The sequence below is a fragment of the Terrapene carolina genome, unplaced genomic scaffold (genome assembly GCF_002925995.2).
Source record: "Terrapene carolina triunguis isolate 2854851 unplaced genomic scaffold, T_m_triunguis-2.0 Scaffold67, whole genome shotgun sequence".
Taxonomy (NCBI): Eukaryota; Metazoa; Chordata; order Testudines; family Emydidae; genus Terrapene; species Terrapene triunguis.
In genome coordinates this window covers 45,149,398-45,167,074 of record NW_020664418.1, presented here as the reverse complement: position 1 = coordinate 45,167,074, position 17,677 = coordinate 45,149,398, and the positions used below count along the sequence as shown (strand labels likewise).

Here is a 17,677-nt window from a genome sequence, read left to right as displayed (position 1 = left end):
CCAAGCACCAGCTTGTTTGGCTGGTGCCTAGAGCCGGCCCTGCCAAACGAGTCATGGAGTAGAACAGATTTAAGGTCATTAGGCACAATGTAAACTCTTTTCTGTTTGGGATATAATCCACTATTTTGCTAGGCACCTAGGAAGCCCCTAGCCTCTTTGGAAAGCAGGATGCTCACTCCCAGCCATTCAGGTGAACTTTGCAATTCCTGAGGACAGCAGCACGGTACATTTCACCAGACGTTAAAATGCAGCTTTACAAATAAAACATCTTATGTGAATTAAAGCAATGAGCAGGCTCGCAGAATGTTAGACTGCCTCAGGAAGTTAATAGGGTCCATTAAATGGCATCACATCAACATTTAGCTTGACAGCTTGTCTCCCTTACCACTAGAAGTAGGTCCAATAAAAGATATTACCTAACCCACCTTGTCTCTATCATATCAACATGAGAGACAAGCCTGAAACCCTGGATCCAAACTCACATCATTCTGTAATTGGCCAAAGGCCTGGACGTGAATATTCCAGAGCGGGACAGATATCAAAATCTTAGTTTGAAGGCAAAGTCTCCCAAAGCTCTGAGTGTTCACCTGCCACTTGAAATATTTACCTCATATCTGCTTAACTTGTGGACTAAGCCTATAAAGCAGGGCGAAAATGCATTTACAGCTACATTCACAGGAATATACCCCGAAAGCCACATCTCCTGCAATTCAAAGGAACATAGCAGCCCTGTGCTGTTTACTGGGGACTATACTTCCTTGTAACGTATTGTCAATAAACGTACTGCATATTAACACCTCTTTTTAGAATGCAGCTGGCATCTCTCTTGATTTTGTAACAGTTGGGTCTTTCCCTTTCTGGCTTCACACCACTATCACGTTCCCACAGCAGATGAGCCTACGTTTTCTAGAGTTGTGTTCAGTGCTCATTTCCTCTCGCTTTTCTCTTCCCCCCCACTATCATTTTGGCTTGTTTCTGGACCAGCTCTCTTCATTCCCTACATGGTGTTCTCTACTTTTTCCTCTCTCCTTTGTGCTTCCTTCCATAACTTCTTTCTAGTCCTGTCCACTCATTCACACCTTTGCATCACCAAACACAGGGCTTGGAAATGTGGCCAGACACTTAGGACTTGCGTAAGTGCTTTGGGTAGCTGGAGCTTTAACAGGCAGAGTACCTAGCCTACTACCCAAGATCCACATGCAAGAGTCCCAGTGTCCAGGATCAAGTCTCAAGTGAAAAGCCAAATCACAGAACCAGCTCCCTCTACCATTGCTACCACAGTGCTATCCCTAGTCCCTGCTTGGGAGCCAGGGCCTTTATTTGTCCCTCTCATCGTGTAGCTAGTAGGTGCCTGATGAAACAAAGCCCTTCCGACCCATTCTCCCTGCTTCCCTGTTCCATATACACGTCCTGCCCTACAAGTTTAGCCGAAACTGCTTGACGTTGCCCCTTTAAGAAAAGGTAAAGCAACAATGAGGATGTAGTGAGACCCACTCTTGCAGTAGACCTTAATCCAGTAAACCTTCCAGTAGAGAAAGTAGGTTTTGCACAAATAAAAAACTGCAGGAGGGAGACTGGGATGAAGCAAAAAACACCCTGCGTGGATATAAAAAAAGCAGAAGATAACATTGCAGACTTTTTGGCTGCATTCATCTGCCCCCCTCCTCCCTCCCCAATATAGTTTCCCTTTAACTTGCCTAACAACGCGGTCATCTGCCACCGCAGTGACTTGTAAGCCACTGCAATTTATCTGTTACAGAAAAGTGAGTCTTTTTTACTTTTCTATGGCATCTGTCACCAAAGAGCCACTACAGACATGAATGAATCAGCCTGCAACCCCCCTGAAAGGTAGGGAAACAAGTCTGCCCATATGGGGAAAAAAACAAAAAAAAGGAAAACAGTACAAGGGTCGACTTAAACCAACAAAAGTAGGGACATTCTAATTTAATGCTCCCATTGCATCCGTGGCTGCCCTGTTGTGCCTAGGTGTGGCAAATTACTTAGGGCTAGTCTACACTGGCAGCGATTTTACACGGCTTGTGTAGTCACGAGCTTCCAGTGCTCGCAAACACCCACCTCCACGATAGGCGTAGCTCCCTGCGCTGGTGCACTGTCTACACTGGCACTTGGCTGCACTCAGGGGGGTGTTTTTTCACACCCCTGAGCGACAAAGTAGCAGCGCTGTAAAGTGCCAGTGTAGACAAGCCCCAAGACCTCTTCTGATAAAGGCCTTATAGGTTACAGATCCTACCCACGTAAAGGGGTTCTAAGGACAGAATGACTGTGATCAGACAGACAGGTGTTTGGATTAATAGACACTTCTGCTGGATGGAAAGTCCCCAGATTATTTAGGTTTTAATCAAATAAAGAGAATTTATTTATTCAGAGCAGATTTCAAAGTAATCCATAGGGGGTAAACCACACTGTAATTTTCTTTTTAAAAGCACCGAGTCTTAATATGTAATAGTATTAAATTAAATTATTATTTTTTTTTAAAGTTATTCACTGGTACTAGAGCATGATATTTTTACACCAAGGAGATCTTTATTCTGAATATTCTCACTGAGTTCAATGAGACAACCCAAGATGTCAGGTACTATTCAGTGCGAGTATAGGTATCACAATCTGGCTGTAGATTTTCAAAGTTTGTTCTGTCAGAGTTTGTTTACTCGTTTGAGTAAAGTCAGCAGGATTTCCCCCCCACACACACAGACTCTTTAGTGGACAAGATCGCACCTGTAACATTTATACAAACCGTACCACAAAAAGTTAAACATTTTTATTAAGAATTGAAAAGCTAATATTACAAAAAGATACCCATATTCTAAATATATACATGAGGTTTAAACACATATAGTATTTCTATGTACCTTCAGCTATAAAAATACATTAGATTAACTGTACTCTAATTTATAAATATATTTTAAAAAAATTAAGTAGTATTTCATATGAAAAGTATTACTGTGCAATGAAAGAATATAAATCCTCTAACGGGCCATTTTATGTTAGTGGCTAATGTTACTTGATATATAATTTAGAAAATTCAGTGTGTAAAGTCAAACCCTGATTTATACAGTAAGAGAATACATTACTAAGTCATTCGTTTAACTTGAGGGGAAAAAAGAAGTGAAAATATTATATATAAAAACCAAATGCTACAAAAGATTGTACATTTCAGATGTTGTCATGTTTTCATTCCCCCAAGATGTTTCTCAAACAAACAAAAAAAATACAGACAGCTATATTAGTTATTATTGTTATTCCAGCTTCATTTTACTATTTACCTTGCCTCCAGATCATTTGCTTGTAGCTCTAGAAAACGTAAGTCGGCAATAGTAAGCTGCTTGTCTGATAAGACAGTTGAAATCTCACTAAATGTACTACAAAAATAGAAATATATTTACAGTTTTCCCATTTGGACTTTCATGGGATCTCTTCTGCATTTAGGTGGGGAGATGCATCTGTGGAAGTCCCACCGCTTACATCCATGGGAGAGCAGACCCCCACCCCTCTCCTCCGGCCAGTTGTGTACAGCTGTCAGTGGTATGTTATTCATGAGTGATCAGGGATTAAGGGGCACAAAAGCCTCATTTCTTTCAAGATTCAGTGACTAACAAAGGAAACTTCTTTCATACCTCCTCATCTATCAGCATGGTAATAATTCTTACTTATCCAGGAGGAGCATCTCTGGTGGAAGAAAGTTATTGGGTTATGCTCTAGCTTTGCGGTTTGCCCCACAATGCATTTCCACTTTAAACCCTAATTTCTGGGGTTTGTCATCTACTGCTGCTTTAGACACCTGCATAACTTCCTTTGACAACAAAGGGCCCTTATGAGCACTCCAGTGAAGTCAACAGGCATTCGCTGCCTTAGGAGTCCTAGGTACGACACAAAGGAGTTATGCACCTCAGGCCAATTTGCTCCCATGATGCCTGAGTGGGGTATTTGCCCATTACCTGCCTTCCCTCAGCTTTGATCTTGGTTGAGGATTCTAGACAGAGCCTTGCTGGAACTGGCTGTGGAATCAGAGCATCTTCCAACCACCCTCACCACAAATCGCCCTCCCCAGCTAGTGCTGCCCAATTTGGGGCCCGATTGCCAGCGTGGCAGGAATTTTATACCACTGCAAACTGACAGGCCCACCTACAGGTTGCACAATGGCTTCCTGCAGCATAGACCCTAGGTGATTTAGCCCATGAAATGGAGACAGTTGAAACTTTGCATAACAGTCCTGGCCGGGGAGCAATTTTTTTTCACAGCGTATTTTCAGAAATCTATGTTAAATTACATTCATCTGGGGGGCGGGGGAAAACAGAGGTTTAGGGGAGTTTACCAATCCTGCTCAACATAAAGAACAGCTCCAGCTGAACCAAATGAGATTCACATGTTGGGATAAAAACGATGGCAGAGAAGTGAGACGCATGTTTTGCTGTCTCTCCAGCCTTCTGTTTCTTTTGGAAGATTTCCATTTGGGTTTCTAGCCCAGGGATGTTTTCTGCAGTGTGCGTGCCCTGCTACAAGGCTGGCAGGAGCGCTGGCGTCATTACTGTAGATGCAGTGCAAAATCCTCTTGTGAAAAGTGCCTTAGCGAAGATTTATCATACACCGTATGAACTCTTCTGAAGCCAGACAGGTTAGTGAGTCAATGACTTGTTTTCAGTACGCGTAGAGTACATGCATCCCAATACAAGAGGTACAAAAGTTCCCCTCCTCCTCAAGTCTAAATATGTAGGATGAAACTGGTCCCACTGAAGTTGATGGCAAAACCCCTATTGACGTCAATGGGGCTACGCTATCACCATTATGGAGGATGTGTGTGTATTAGAGAGACCAAGACAACTCTTTCAGATAAAAGTGCTTTACATAACCTTCCACAAAAACATAAATAAACTCCCCCCCTCATAGGGCTCAATTCTCCTCTTCACCCCAATATAACTCCTGTGATTTCAACGCTGTTATACTGGCTTATATCAGCAGCCATGCCACTGAAGTCAATGGAGCTATGTTGGTTTATACCAGCTAAAGTCCACAGGTCTTTCAACATTCCATGCTAGTGATGCCTTGGGTCTCGCTAATATGGCACTGGGGGTGATTTTGCCTTCAAAGCCCCAGTATGATAAAAACAAGCTTTCCGTAAAGCACTGTGTGACCAGAAGTTTGGTCACTGGTAAGAGACTGATGTAAAGCCAAGGACTAGTCCACTGAAGGCAGCATACAGCATGTGAGGGCACAGAATGAACAGCTGATAGGTCAATTAAATTCTCTCTCCGAAAGCTAATCGACGAGCAGTCAAAGTCCAGTAGATTCAAAGTTTCTATAAAGTAAAAAAGTTCTCTTTGAAAAAAGAAGAAGTGCTGTTTTCTTCCTCCCACCCCTTTCCCCATGTGTTGAACTTGTCCCCCATGTCTGCGTGTCACATTCAGAGTGTCAGAGTTTTTAGGCCTCCAGCTCTCTCAGTGATTCTTCTGGGATATTTTAATAGTGACTGTTTTCACCTCAGTATATTCTGCCAGAGCGTATTCACCACTGAAAGAAAAAAAAAAAATCAAGCCGTTTCAGTGCTTGCATTTGCCATTTTAATCATACTACATTTTCATGTATGATAGCTGCTTTCACCCAGCACGTCTTATTTAATAATATCGCTGCATTTTATATAAACTATGCAGGCCCAGATCATCTGGTGCTTTAAATCAATGTAGGTCCATCAAAGCCAATGGCGCTCTGCTGACTTATACCAGCTGGAGAGCTGACCCATCGTGTCTCATAATTAGGGCCCCTACCAAATTCACTGTCCATTTTGGTACGTTTCACCATCATAGGATTTTAAAAAAATCATAAATTTCATGATTTCAGCTATTTAAATTTGAAATTGCACAGTGTTGTAATTGTAGGGGTCCTGACCCAAAAAGGAGTTGGGGGGGGCTTTGCAAGGTTGTTGTGTGTGTGTGTGGGGGGGGGGGGGAGATTGCGGTACTGCTAGCCTTACTTCTGCGCTGCTGCTGGCGGCAGCGCTGCCTTCAGAGCTGGGCAGCTGGTGAGTGGGGGTGGCTGGTCGGGAGCCCAGCTCTGAAGGCAGCGCCGCTGCCAGCAGCAGCACAGAAGGGTGGCATAGTATGGTATTGCCACCCTTCCTTCTGTGCTGCTGCTGGCGGGGTGCTGCCTTCAGAGCTAAGCGCCTGGCCACCAGCCACTGCTCTCCAGCCTCCCAGCTGGGAAGGCAGCACAGAAGTAAGGGTAGTAATACCGCGCCCGCCCTCCCCTCCCCACCCCAAATAACCTCGCAACCCCTCAACAAACTCATTTTGGGTCAGGACCCTCAATTTGAGAAATGCTAGTCTCCTCCATGAAATCTGTATAGCATAGGGTAAAAGCATACAAAAGACCACATTTCACGGTCCATGATGCGTTTTTCATGGCCGTGAATTTGGTAGGGCCCTACTCATAATGCACTTTATAGATGAGATATGTGAGAGAGAGAGAGAGAGAGCGCGCGCATGCGCGCGCTAGCTTTGATACAAGTCTAGCAATGGTTGAATGCCTAATATTGACATGAGGAATGTCCCAATTCCCAGCTTGGTGGAATTCATGAAGCATTTTGGGAGTCTGCAGAAGGAAAGGCACTGCATGCACACGATTACTACCTTGTAGACAGTAACTAAAATTACACTTGCTTTCTTCTTCCTTAGAATAAAATAAGCTTCTGTGTGGGAGCATGTACTGTACATATTATATAAATATATGGGGGGGGGAGGGGGGGACTTGTAGTGTGTGTCCTAAGCAATGATGTTAGTGTAAAAACAACTCTAATTGGATGATAGGTGCATTCATTATATTACATCCAGGTCAGGGGGGGATATGCCCCTTTTCCCTTCATTGCCCAAGGAAGAAAGCCTGGATGAGATATTATCTAATTAGGCAGGCCCTCAGGCAAAGGAAAGCCATACATTTTCTCATGGTCTTTATATCCTTTGGAAGGATCATTCATCATCCTTGCTCTCCAGCTTGTTTAGCAAATCAAACATCTGAACGCATTTCTCTTCCAAAACAAAGCCAAGAGAAATGGTTAATAATAGATTGTGAGTTAACACCTAGGGAGGAGCTCTGTGATTAGGACAAAGCCGGCCTTAGGAAGCCCCTGAACAGAGTAATTGCAAGCTGCTTTTCCTATGCAGCGATGAATCTGCCTCTGGAAATATGAGTTCTGTTCCCAGGACTGATGACTCACATGGGACGTTGGGCCAAAATTTTCAAGAGTGGATGCTAAGTTGGGTGCTAGAATGTTGGGGTGACTAACCTGAGACAGACTTGATTTCCAGAGGTCCTGAGAAAAAGCTAGCAGCCCTTCAGTAACTGAAAAGCCTTGGAATGGGGGAAGGCAGAATTCATTTTTCTCTGGCAGGCTCTCTGCAGAGCCACAGGAACCCATCCCCACCCCCAAACACCTTCTTAAGCCCTAACCTCCATCAGCAGGTGAAGCAAGGGGAATTAATTACATGACAGCCTTGGTCTGATGTTTACCTGGCAAGGAAATATCCTTCACCGTTAAAGCAAGAGTAGGAGCTATTTAACTGAGTTTTGAAAAGCGGTTTTAGGACGGAGAGCACTGAGTGCTGTGGATGACTTGCAGGCTGGGCAAGGGGGATTCGAAGGGCACTATTCACACAAACAAATCACAATAGAAGTTTTTACACCCTCTTACCCTCACTCGATCATTTCCCTGCCATTGCAGGGGCCTCGGGCACATAACAGTCTAGTCTCCTGTGGGCTGTAATACTTGGGTCTCATTTTTTTCGGTTGCTGGGTTTAATGTGCAGGGGTTGATGGCCTATGATATACAGGTGGTCAGACTGATTTGGTGATCCCTTCTGGTCTCAAACTCTATGATACATTGCACTGGTATAAATGACTACATAGAGGTGTAAGGGCAACAAAATCCAGCCCCAACAGTTTAAGGCAAGCTTGGTGAAATCCTTACTAAGTCATCACACTTACAATATCGCATTTAATTTTCTACATCAGTGTTTCCCAAACTTGGGACGCCGCTTGTGTAGGGAAAGCCCCTGTCAGGCCAGGCCGGTTTGTTTACCTGCCGCATCCGCAGGTTCGGCCAATCGCGGCTCCCACTGGCCGCGGTTCGCTGCTCCAGGCCAATGGGAGCTGCTGGAAGTGGCGCGGGCCGAGGGACGTACTGGCCGCCGCTTCCAGCAGCTCCCATTGGCCTGGAGCAGCGAACCGTAGCCAGTGGGAGCCGCGATTGGCTGGACCTGCGGACGCGGCAGGTAAACAAACTGACCCGGCCGCCAGGGGCTTCCCCTACAGAAGTGGCGTCCCAAGTTTGGGAAACACTGTTCTACATTAAAGAGAGAAAACAAAACTGAGTTAAAAAAAAAAAAACAACAACCCCAAAACAAAACAAACTTACAGTTCTCTGCCATTTCCTGACATCTTAAAGCCACCAAAAGGAGCTTGTGCATAAAGGGCATTGTAGCAGTTGATCCTATGGTCAAACATAAATTTTTATCAAATTAAACAGTTGGAAGGTGGGGGAAACAGATTCATCTTTATTAATATTCATGAGTTGCCTGACAAATGTGTCTCTCTTCCCTTTATTTACTTCACTAGGTGTTTTAGTCACAACATTTTGGTCATTTCAGCCACAGGGTTTGATTTTTAACATAGCAGGAAACATAGAATATTTGAGAAACCATCATTCTCTACAAAGATTGGTCCTTTTTTCCTCATTTTCCAGCCAGGACCAGCTAACACATATGTAAATATCTTAAACTGTGTCTATGCTAGTTTCAAAGTCTCATTTAAAAACACACTTTTAAAAAATATAACCTATTTCCTTGTCTAGACATGCCCGCCTCAGCTGCAACTGCTTTGCTACTGTCCAGAGTACAAGTGGTGGGTGTAGGAATACAACTGTATTAGACACATTTGTGTTGTGGTGCGAGTAGAAATTGCTAGTGTAACCCACTGGTGAGCGTATGGTACACTAGCTCCTCCGAGGGCCTACTCCTATAGGACACTAGGTGTGGTGTGATTAAGAGGATTCAAATCCTGTTCCCTTGACTACAGCACCTGAGCAATGTGAGCAGGATTTGGCCTGTTGCAACAGACAGGACTGTAGCGTCACATGAAGAAGTGTGGTGGATCCTGTCTTCAGAACCAAAGACAGGATATTTTCTTGAAAATATCCTTACAGAGGCTGAAAATCTTGGATAAATACAAAGCATTGTTTCTAAATAGAAAAGATTTAAAAAAAACAACAACATACTATCAGGCACCAGAGCGAAACTGCCATTACTACAGTGGGGCCAGGATTTCAGCCCTGTGCTTTAAACTGTCCTAATATTAAATAAGGAGTTTTGTACACAAAATACTGACTTGCCTCTTTAAACAGTGACATGGTGCCATCTACTGTCCAGACCAATTTGTTACCTAGTCGGAGACCTTATACAATAACTACACAATAAACAGCATCCCAATAGTAGTAGTATTTTTTTTTAAATAAAAGTTTCTCAGCAGGCATAACCATGTTATTCGATAAGGCAGCATATGCTGTTGGGATTTTCCATATGAGAGATTACATTTAAAACGTGTGGGAACTAAAACAGTTCGGTTTCTCTAAAATACATTTCACTCTCACTCTCTCATTTTCAGCAACGGCTATTGCTTCTTAGGACAAAATTTCAAGAGGAAGGGAGTTCAGGGTCAGTGCGACTGGTCACCAGGGCTCAGACACGTAAACTACCTCTGTGTATCGCACCCCATAGGCAGAAACACATTTACCAGACTGTTCCAGACTCCAGCGCAGAAGCTAACGTCAGAGCTCTGTCCAGATTCTTTGTGAATACGGCTGCTGTGAGTCCATATTCAGTGTTATTCGCTCTTTTTATGACCTCTTCTATACTTTTGAACTTCATTATTGACTGCACTGGTCCAAAAATCTGTAAGCAATTAAACAGGCGTTACTCTGCAAAGAACAGTGAGTGTTCTGAAAATTAAACTTAGAAATGTTATATGGACATCTTCAGTTTTGGTGTTTTAATGTTTTCAATCTGTACGATGGACCTGCTCTTGCAGAAGCCAATGACAAAACTCCCCACTGATTGCCAATGGAATCTGGTTCAGGCCCAGTGTGAAGTGTGGTGCTACAGTAGTAGACCCACGCAAAGCTCTGAAGATTAAAGATTTTCCTTCGCAATATGGCATCTTGTAATCTACATGAGCAAAAAAGTTATTTAGTTAAAATGGGCAAGAGTTAGTTCTGGATACATTTAAAATGGTTCATTCTTTCTCCATTCAGAACTCTAACTCTCTATGGGCGCAACAGGCACTTGCTGTAGTTGAAAGGTACAACATTCACATACATTTTCACCCAGGCTGTCTACACCTTTGCAAAATCAGCTGCATGCATCAACACACACAAGTGGCTGCCCACCACTTCTGCATACACTAGCTCTGCAGGTGCATAACCTGGCTCATGTATTGATAAGGGCGATCTGCAGCCACAGAATAGTACAAGCCTATTTTTCTGAGCACAAGTGGGCTGAAGTTTCTTACACAGTGCAATACAGAAGCAATGCCAGGACACTTCTATGTGCTGATGAACATATGCTATGCAAGCGGATACTCCACTGATGAAATGGAGACATGCTCCTACACGTAGCTTTCCACAGGGACATCCCCTGCAAGAGCTTAATCAATTGTTTCACAAAAAGGTGGACTCCAAACAAGTTGCTGCAAATTCCTGCCTTTTTAAGGTCCGTGTTCTTAATGGACTCTTGCTAGCACACAGTAACAGGACATGAAACTGGAGAAGCCCCATGAATCATGAGTTTGGGATCTGGAGGTAATTCACTTGAAAGAGGTTTGTCATGGGATTGTCTGTTCAGCTCTTATTCTTCTCTATTTTTAGGACACTCATGCCCAGGCTGACTGAGATTTTTCCAGGTTCCTCAGAGACTGCATGGCAGATCTGACACATCAAGATGACACTTTCTTTCCCAGGAGTATACAATAAGTGACCCCATAAAAAGGTCTAGGCTAAACTATCAGACACCTTGGCATATAATAAGACATTGACAGCCACTTTATTCCCATTCTATTCCCCAATGGAAATACATTTGTTAATATTGTTTCAAAGGGAAACCTCAGGGTCTAATCACAGGCCGCTTGTTTCAGCTTGCTTGCTATTAAATACTGAAAACCAGAGAGTGTCTGACTTACAAGTCTGGTTTTCCCAGTATTTTGACACTAGGATGACTGAGCCAGCACAGACAAGGATATCAGCAAGAGAAGAATAGCGTTTACATCTGCAATTATTGGGCTCACCAAGTTTCTCTTTGTAGGTTATTGGAATATTCTAACTTGTCCATGAGTTCCAACATCAGGGTTTCACTGGGAGGCACAACAACTACTCAGGGCTTTATAGCAACAGTGGGGTTAGAACTTAGATCATCATGCCCAAAAGCACAGGGGGCATAGCCCTGGAGCCAAAGGGGAACCTCTCCTAACTTTGGGCACATAAACCCTGGCATGCACAGTTGAGCAGTTCTGATTCCATCCAGTAGGGGGCACAAAACAGCACATGGTGCCCTACCTAGCCAACTAGGTATAATATGCAACTGTGGATTTAGATGGTCCAAGAATTTTCTGATCATGGAGAGGGAGCAAGCAGGTGAGGAATTTCTGTAACTAGTAAATATATGCCTGAATTATTGCAATTTACTGAAGTTGCAAGTCAGAAAAATACTGTCAATGCCCTTCCATTAAAAATGGTTTCGTTTTCAGTAACAACGTTTATAGCAACTACATGAAACCCTAATTCAGCACCACATTGAAGCATATGCTTAAATGTAAACAGGTGCTTAAGTGCCATTGACTTTAATGGGGGCGTAAGAAGCTTTCCTGATTAGAGGCACTTTCCTGAATGGGGGCCTGAACGCTTACAACTGAAGTTCATACATAGATGTGTTACTGTAGCGTGCTCATGAGCACTGTGCTCTGGCACTTAGTTTGAAAAAGAAGGGCAACAAAACATTTGGTTTTTTCAGGGGGAACCCCCAGGAATTGTATATACTATGCAAACAGATAAAAGAAAAAACACGCGATCACACTCTGGCTCTAACAACTTTGACAGTATCCCCTCCCCTTTCTCCTCCTATTAAACTTCCACTTCTGGTTATTGGTCAGATTAGTTTTTAAATAAACCTCGGAAATTCCCTTATTACCGATGTGTCAGAAATTCATTTCTGCACCACGCAGCTATTCGGGATGCTCTGTCAACTTAATAAAGTCTGCAGTTTTCAGTCGTTTATTTTGCTTGACATCTACTAAGATCATGGCAGAAAAATTTACAAATTAGTGGGACTGAAAATAACGAAGGAAAAGCACCGTTAAAATACTGTACTGTGGCTGCTACACATGACCTGAAATCTAAACCGCCGATGGAGTACTGTACCTCTTCTTTGGCAATTCGCATGTTGTCAGTAACCTCTGAAAACACGGTGGGTTTTATGAACAGACCTCTGTCTCCGATGGCTAAACCCCCACACTCCAGTTTGGCACCTTCTTTCTTCCCGCTTTCTATCAGCTCCAAAATTTTATCAAACTGTTTTTGGTCAATCTGTCAGATACAAAAGGCATGTCATGGAACAGCAGCTCTATTGTTGTCACTGTAATTCCAAAGACTTGGTTCAATTGCAGCTATGTTATCGGACAACAGTTAAACTACTTCAGCACATGGTTAGATTGTACTATTGAGGTTTGCATTTCACTTAGGATTCAGCTACATTATGAAAATGACCATATCTAAGCACGATTAATAGAGCTTGTCTATACCTGGACTTATTCCAGAATACCTATTGCACTTAAAATTCACTCCCTCCCTTAATGTGAATTAACACTCCAACGTAGACAAGCCTTTTGGAGACTAAGGGTATGTCTACACCAGTGGCTCTTGACCGTTCCCCGACTACTGTACCCCTTTCAGGAGTCTGATTGGTCTTGCATACCCCCAAGTTTCACCTCACTTAAAAACTACTTGGGTGCGTCTATGTGACCTGCAATCACCCCCCTCCATGGTACTAATGCAGACAGACCCATGAACAGTGTCGCAACAATTTCTGGTCCTCGGTCATCCTCTTTCCACGCTGGCAGGACCAGACAGTCCTAGGACACAGTTAGTCCCCAACCTTGTTAAACCAGTGAAGATCTAAGCGTACCGCAGCCCTCGGCTGGGCAGTACTACAGCCTCTTGCTTTTGAAAATCGTTTTAATAGCAAAAGGATCCAGTATTGGACTGTCAATCTTTCCCACTCGCTACAAACTTTCATGAGTAATTTGGGCTCTAGTCAAAGAAGGGCCCTGTTTTGACTTCAGTAGATGCGTGCATCAGGATGCACGAGTCAGGGTTTGCAAGACCCAGCCCAAAGCAGACGCAGTTATATAACCCCCGCTAGATTATCCACCGGCGACAGTTCGCCATAATTAACTCTGACCTCATGCTTCCAATCTGAATTTACCCAAAAACAAAACATCAGAGCTCTGGGGAATAATGAGATATTTGGGAAGCCAGGTACACAAGGAAGAACACAATAGAATGTATGTTGCTGAGTGCATGCAAAATTTGCCTCTGCAACGTAAACACAAAGCAAATACAAAGTATACATGTTGCACTCACATATAACACATAGGGTAGGGTAAAGTAGGGGATGGAAAACAATCTTTCAAGAATGCACAGTACTGCCTGGGGAAATGGCTGCTATCACAGATGATGCAGTGTGCCACTTACAAGAGTTGGCAGGTGGTTTGCATATTGTTTATTTGCCCGGTTGCCACATGTGAATAACTTGAAAGTATCCGAGAGTGCTTTCCATGCTGTCCTGTCTCTGGCCAAGACCAATCTAGGTCAACCAACCACTTTACATCATAAAAAACAAGAATATTTATACAACTGTAACTTCTTATAAAGCAAACGCCTGTTAGATGAAGAAACACACTGAGGAAAAGCAAAAACAACAACCTGTTTCCAAAAGCGAAATAAAAGCACCAACAGTCCTACCCTTGTTATTTCAACTAGAGCTTGCAAGACTCTTAACTCTGACCACTATTTTATCAAGGAGAGGAAGGATGGTCCAGTGGTTAGGGCAGTAACGTAGACCTGGGAGACTCCGGTTCAGTTTCCTGGTCTTCCACAGACCTCCCCATGTGACCTTGGGCAAGTCACTTAGTCTCTATGCCTCAGTTTTCCCCATCTGTATGTAAGCAGAGTCAGGATGAGCTCTACCCTGACATCTGGTGGTGAACTATGGCGAGTGTGGAAAAGAATTCCAGGGGGTGATCTTGTTTGCATAGGCACACCCACTCGCCTGCCATGAAACAACAGCAACTGAAAGTGGTTACTTTGGCTGGTGTGGGATCCCCAGTTTCTCTGTTATTGGGGCAGGAAGAATAAAGTTTTGTTACCCTGATTCTGTGAATCAAGGCCAGTGGAACTGTTGTATGACAGAAGGACTGAGTGAGTCCTTCACCATTACCTAAGTAGCACTTGTTTGACAAGGGGCATGGGTTACAAAACCCAGTGAATTGAGAGAGGCTGGGGACAGGTATTTGTACCTGATGGTATGGCCCCCCCCGGGTTTGAAACACCAATTGCACCACCTCCTCTCTCCACTGTTGAATGTCAGAGCTAACTTTAATTCCATTAGGAGTCTAGTTACAGGCTGCTGAGCTGAATTCACTTTGGGCCAATGGTGCACCAGCACTGGGGCTCCCCTGCTATGAGCTGAAATTGCTAAGAGCTGAAATCACAAAAGAGCTAAAGTTATTAAGAGCTGAGATCACTGAGTGCTGTGTTAACTAGTGGGGGAGCCTGAAGCTATATTGCTAAGCAGCTGGCAGAGCAATTTGTGGGGACGACTGGAGGAGCAGCGAGCAGCGCGGAGCCTTGCGGGGCCGGTTGGAGCGGCCCAAGGAATGGTGAGCAGAGCTGTTTGTGGGGACGGCTGGAGTGGCTCACAGGTCGGTGAGCGGAGCAGTTCGTGGTACGGCAGGAAGTGGACTGGCTCGTGGTGAAGGCTGCGGCGGAACCCCACGGAGAGATGGCCGGCAGGCCTCGGATCACGTAAGGTGCCCCTTAACACCCTGCGTGCCCCCCCCTTTTACTCTGGGGCTGCACTGACCAGGGACAGAGACTTTGGGGTTTGTTGGACTTTTGGGACTTTGGGTGGTTGCTGGACCCAAGAGATTTTGGGGACTCTGGGTGATTTTTGGGTTTTCTGGATTCAAGAACCAAAGGGAAAGGATACAGCCCAATTTGCTGGGGTCGGTTTTTTGCTCATGGTTTGTGTTAGGAATCGTGTTTGTGGTGTTTTTTTCCCCATTTAATGCTGATGTCGTTTACCTCATGTTATTAAACATTTTCTGCTACACTCAGACTCCGTGCTTGCGAGAGGGGAAGTATTGCCTCTTTGAGGTACCCAGGGGGGTGGTATGTAATTGTCCCAGGTCACTGGGTGGGGGCTCAAGCCGGTTTTGCATTGTGTTATTGAAACGGAACCCCTAGATAGAGAACCCGGCCCTTGTTGCTGCCAACTTAGATGGGCCGAAGGGTTACATGTACAATGGCAATATTAATACTGCCCTACCTCCCAGGGGTATTGTGAGAAGAAATAAATTAAAGATTGTGAAATATTCTGATATATTATGTTTCTGATCAAACAAGCGCTATTTAGTAGAGGGTAAAACTATACAAAATTAAAATCTGTAAATAATAAAGAGGCCTGATCTGGTAAGACAAATCCTGCTATTGATCCATCTAAATCAGAAAGCAGTGGTCAATAGCTGATTCAGAGGAAAGCAATTTATATATACACATACATATTGTATACCCTTCCCCCAATGACCACGGTAGAAGAACCTGGGGGGAAAAAAAAAAAAAAAAAAAAAAAAAAAAACCAACAACACACCTCTACATAGCACACCTGATCAGTTGGGCAAAGGTCTACATGGAGAAGCTTTGCCTTCCTGGCACCTGCAGTATTTCAATATTTTTTTTATTAGCAGATGTTTATGACCCGATGTGTGAGATTTGATTACTCTTATCATCTTGTTTTGCTCAACTACACGTTATTGAAATTATCCAGTCTCTTAAAATCCAGCACCAATGTCTGACTCAGCAGCTTCTGCCCAGTGAATTCCTTAGGGTGACTCTAGGTTGCATAAAGTAATATTCCCTTTCATTTGTTTTACGGGTGTTGTCTTGCTCATTTATTACAAGGAAAGGTATTCAACCCACAAACGCACACCACAGACGAACTGGAGTTGAAGATGCCACTCAGAATTTTGTAGGGCCCCCTGAAGGTCCCTCCAACATTTTCTTCCGAAGCAAAACGTATTTCTTATTTGTGGTTTCGCCTCACATACATGCCCCATCCAGGCCTTTAGCTGTCTCTGGACCATTTCAATCCCTGCTAAAGATTTAAGGTAAAATACCCCTAACCAATGCATGGCAGAACACACTGTTTTCTTCCTCCACCGGCTGTAGCAGGTAATTGTGCAAGTAGACTAGATCCCCAATCCACCAATATCATCTCAGAATGGGAAGACAGTGATAATCTGTCCTAGTCTATTAGGGTTTTAACACAACCCAATATTGTCTGCCAGGCACCATTTATTGATGGATTAGGTAGCAAGTTTGCAGTTTGCGCTGACTTACTGTATTATTCCCTACAGGCACTCAAACCCCAAGCCCCAGAATTCCCTGGGTCTGCATGTGAAATCAGCACTTGGCTCAGACAACCCTTGATGGATGCCGGGTATGCTGCAGCATAGTTCAGATCTGCAGCCAGCCAGCGAACTCACTGGGCTTTGTAGAGAAATCACATTCAAATGTGAAATATCGATGAGCTGAGCAGCACTATAACCCCGAGCAGAGCTTTCGCTGTCTTCTTTCAGTCCCCATACCCCGCCCATCTCAGCACCGCTCTTTGCTTAGCTTTCTACAGTTGCGTTTCATAGAGCACAAACCCTAAGTCCATGAAACGGCAGAGGATTTCCCAGCATTTCATCCTCTGCATTCATTTTAAATTGCTACACGTAGGGCTTGTCTACATGGCAAGTTAATGCATAGCAAGCCAGGGTGTGAATCTACAGCACGCTAGCTTGCTGCACACTAGCTGGCTGTGAGGACCCAGCTGCCACAGACTAAAAATTTTCCATAGTCCACTTGGACACTTCCATTTCCAAGTGCACTACGGAACTTTTTTAGCGTGCTGTAGCTGGGTCAACACAGCCACTTAGCACGTGGCAAGCTAATGCGCTGTAGTTTCATGCCCTGGCTTGCCACGTGCTAACTCACCATGTGACAACCCCACGGTATCTGTCGAGAAGCACCTGCAGCTGAACTGGGACCAGAAAGTCTGTCCACTAAAATCAACTTTCGCCTGAAGACAGGCAGTGTCCTGTTCTGTCCACCAGAGACCCACAATCCCAAAGTTTGTCCCAGAGCTGGGTCACCTGACAAACTAAGCTGGTTACGAAATATCTGATGAGCCACAACTGCTTTTTATGTAATAACTTCATTCCATATGTAAGTAGAGTCTGGATGAGCTCTCCCCTGACATCTAGTGGTGAGCTGTGGAAAAAGACTTCAGAAGCTGATCTTGTT

At 44.0% G+C, this 17,677-nt stretch overlaps 1 protein-coding gene across 1 annotated transcript in view; it reads right to left on the bottom strand.

The window, feature by feature from the left end:
- Window positions 1-2,764: 2,764 nt before the first annotated feature.
- The window catches only part of ALDH1A3 (aldehyde dehydrogenase 1 family member A3), a 48,248-nt gene continuing 33,335 nt past the window's right edge, over window positions 2,765-17,677 (bottom strand). The window contains exons 9-12 of the mRNA XM_026648369.1: window positions 12,470-12,634; window positions 9,796-9,953; window positions 8,423-8,497; window positions 2,765-5,526 (exon numbers count right to left, since the gene is read on the bottom strand). Of these exons, the coding sequence (XP_026504154.1) occupies window positions 5,454-5,526; window positions 8,423-8,497; window positions 9,796-9,953; window positions 12,470-12,634 (471 nt within the window). The 3' untranslated portion in view covers window positions 2,765-5,453. The remainder of the gene's footprint in view (window positions 5,527-8,422; window positions 8,498-9,795; window positions 9,954-12,469; window positions 12,635-17,677) is intronic.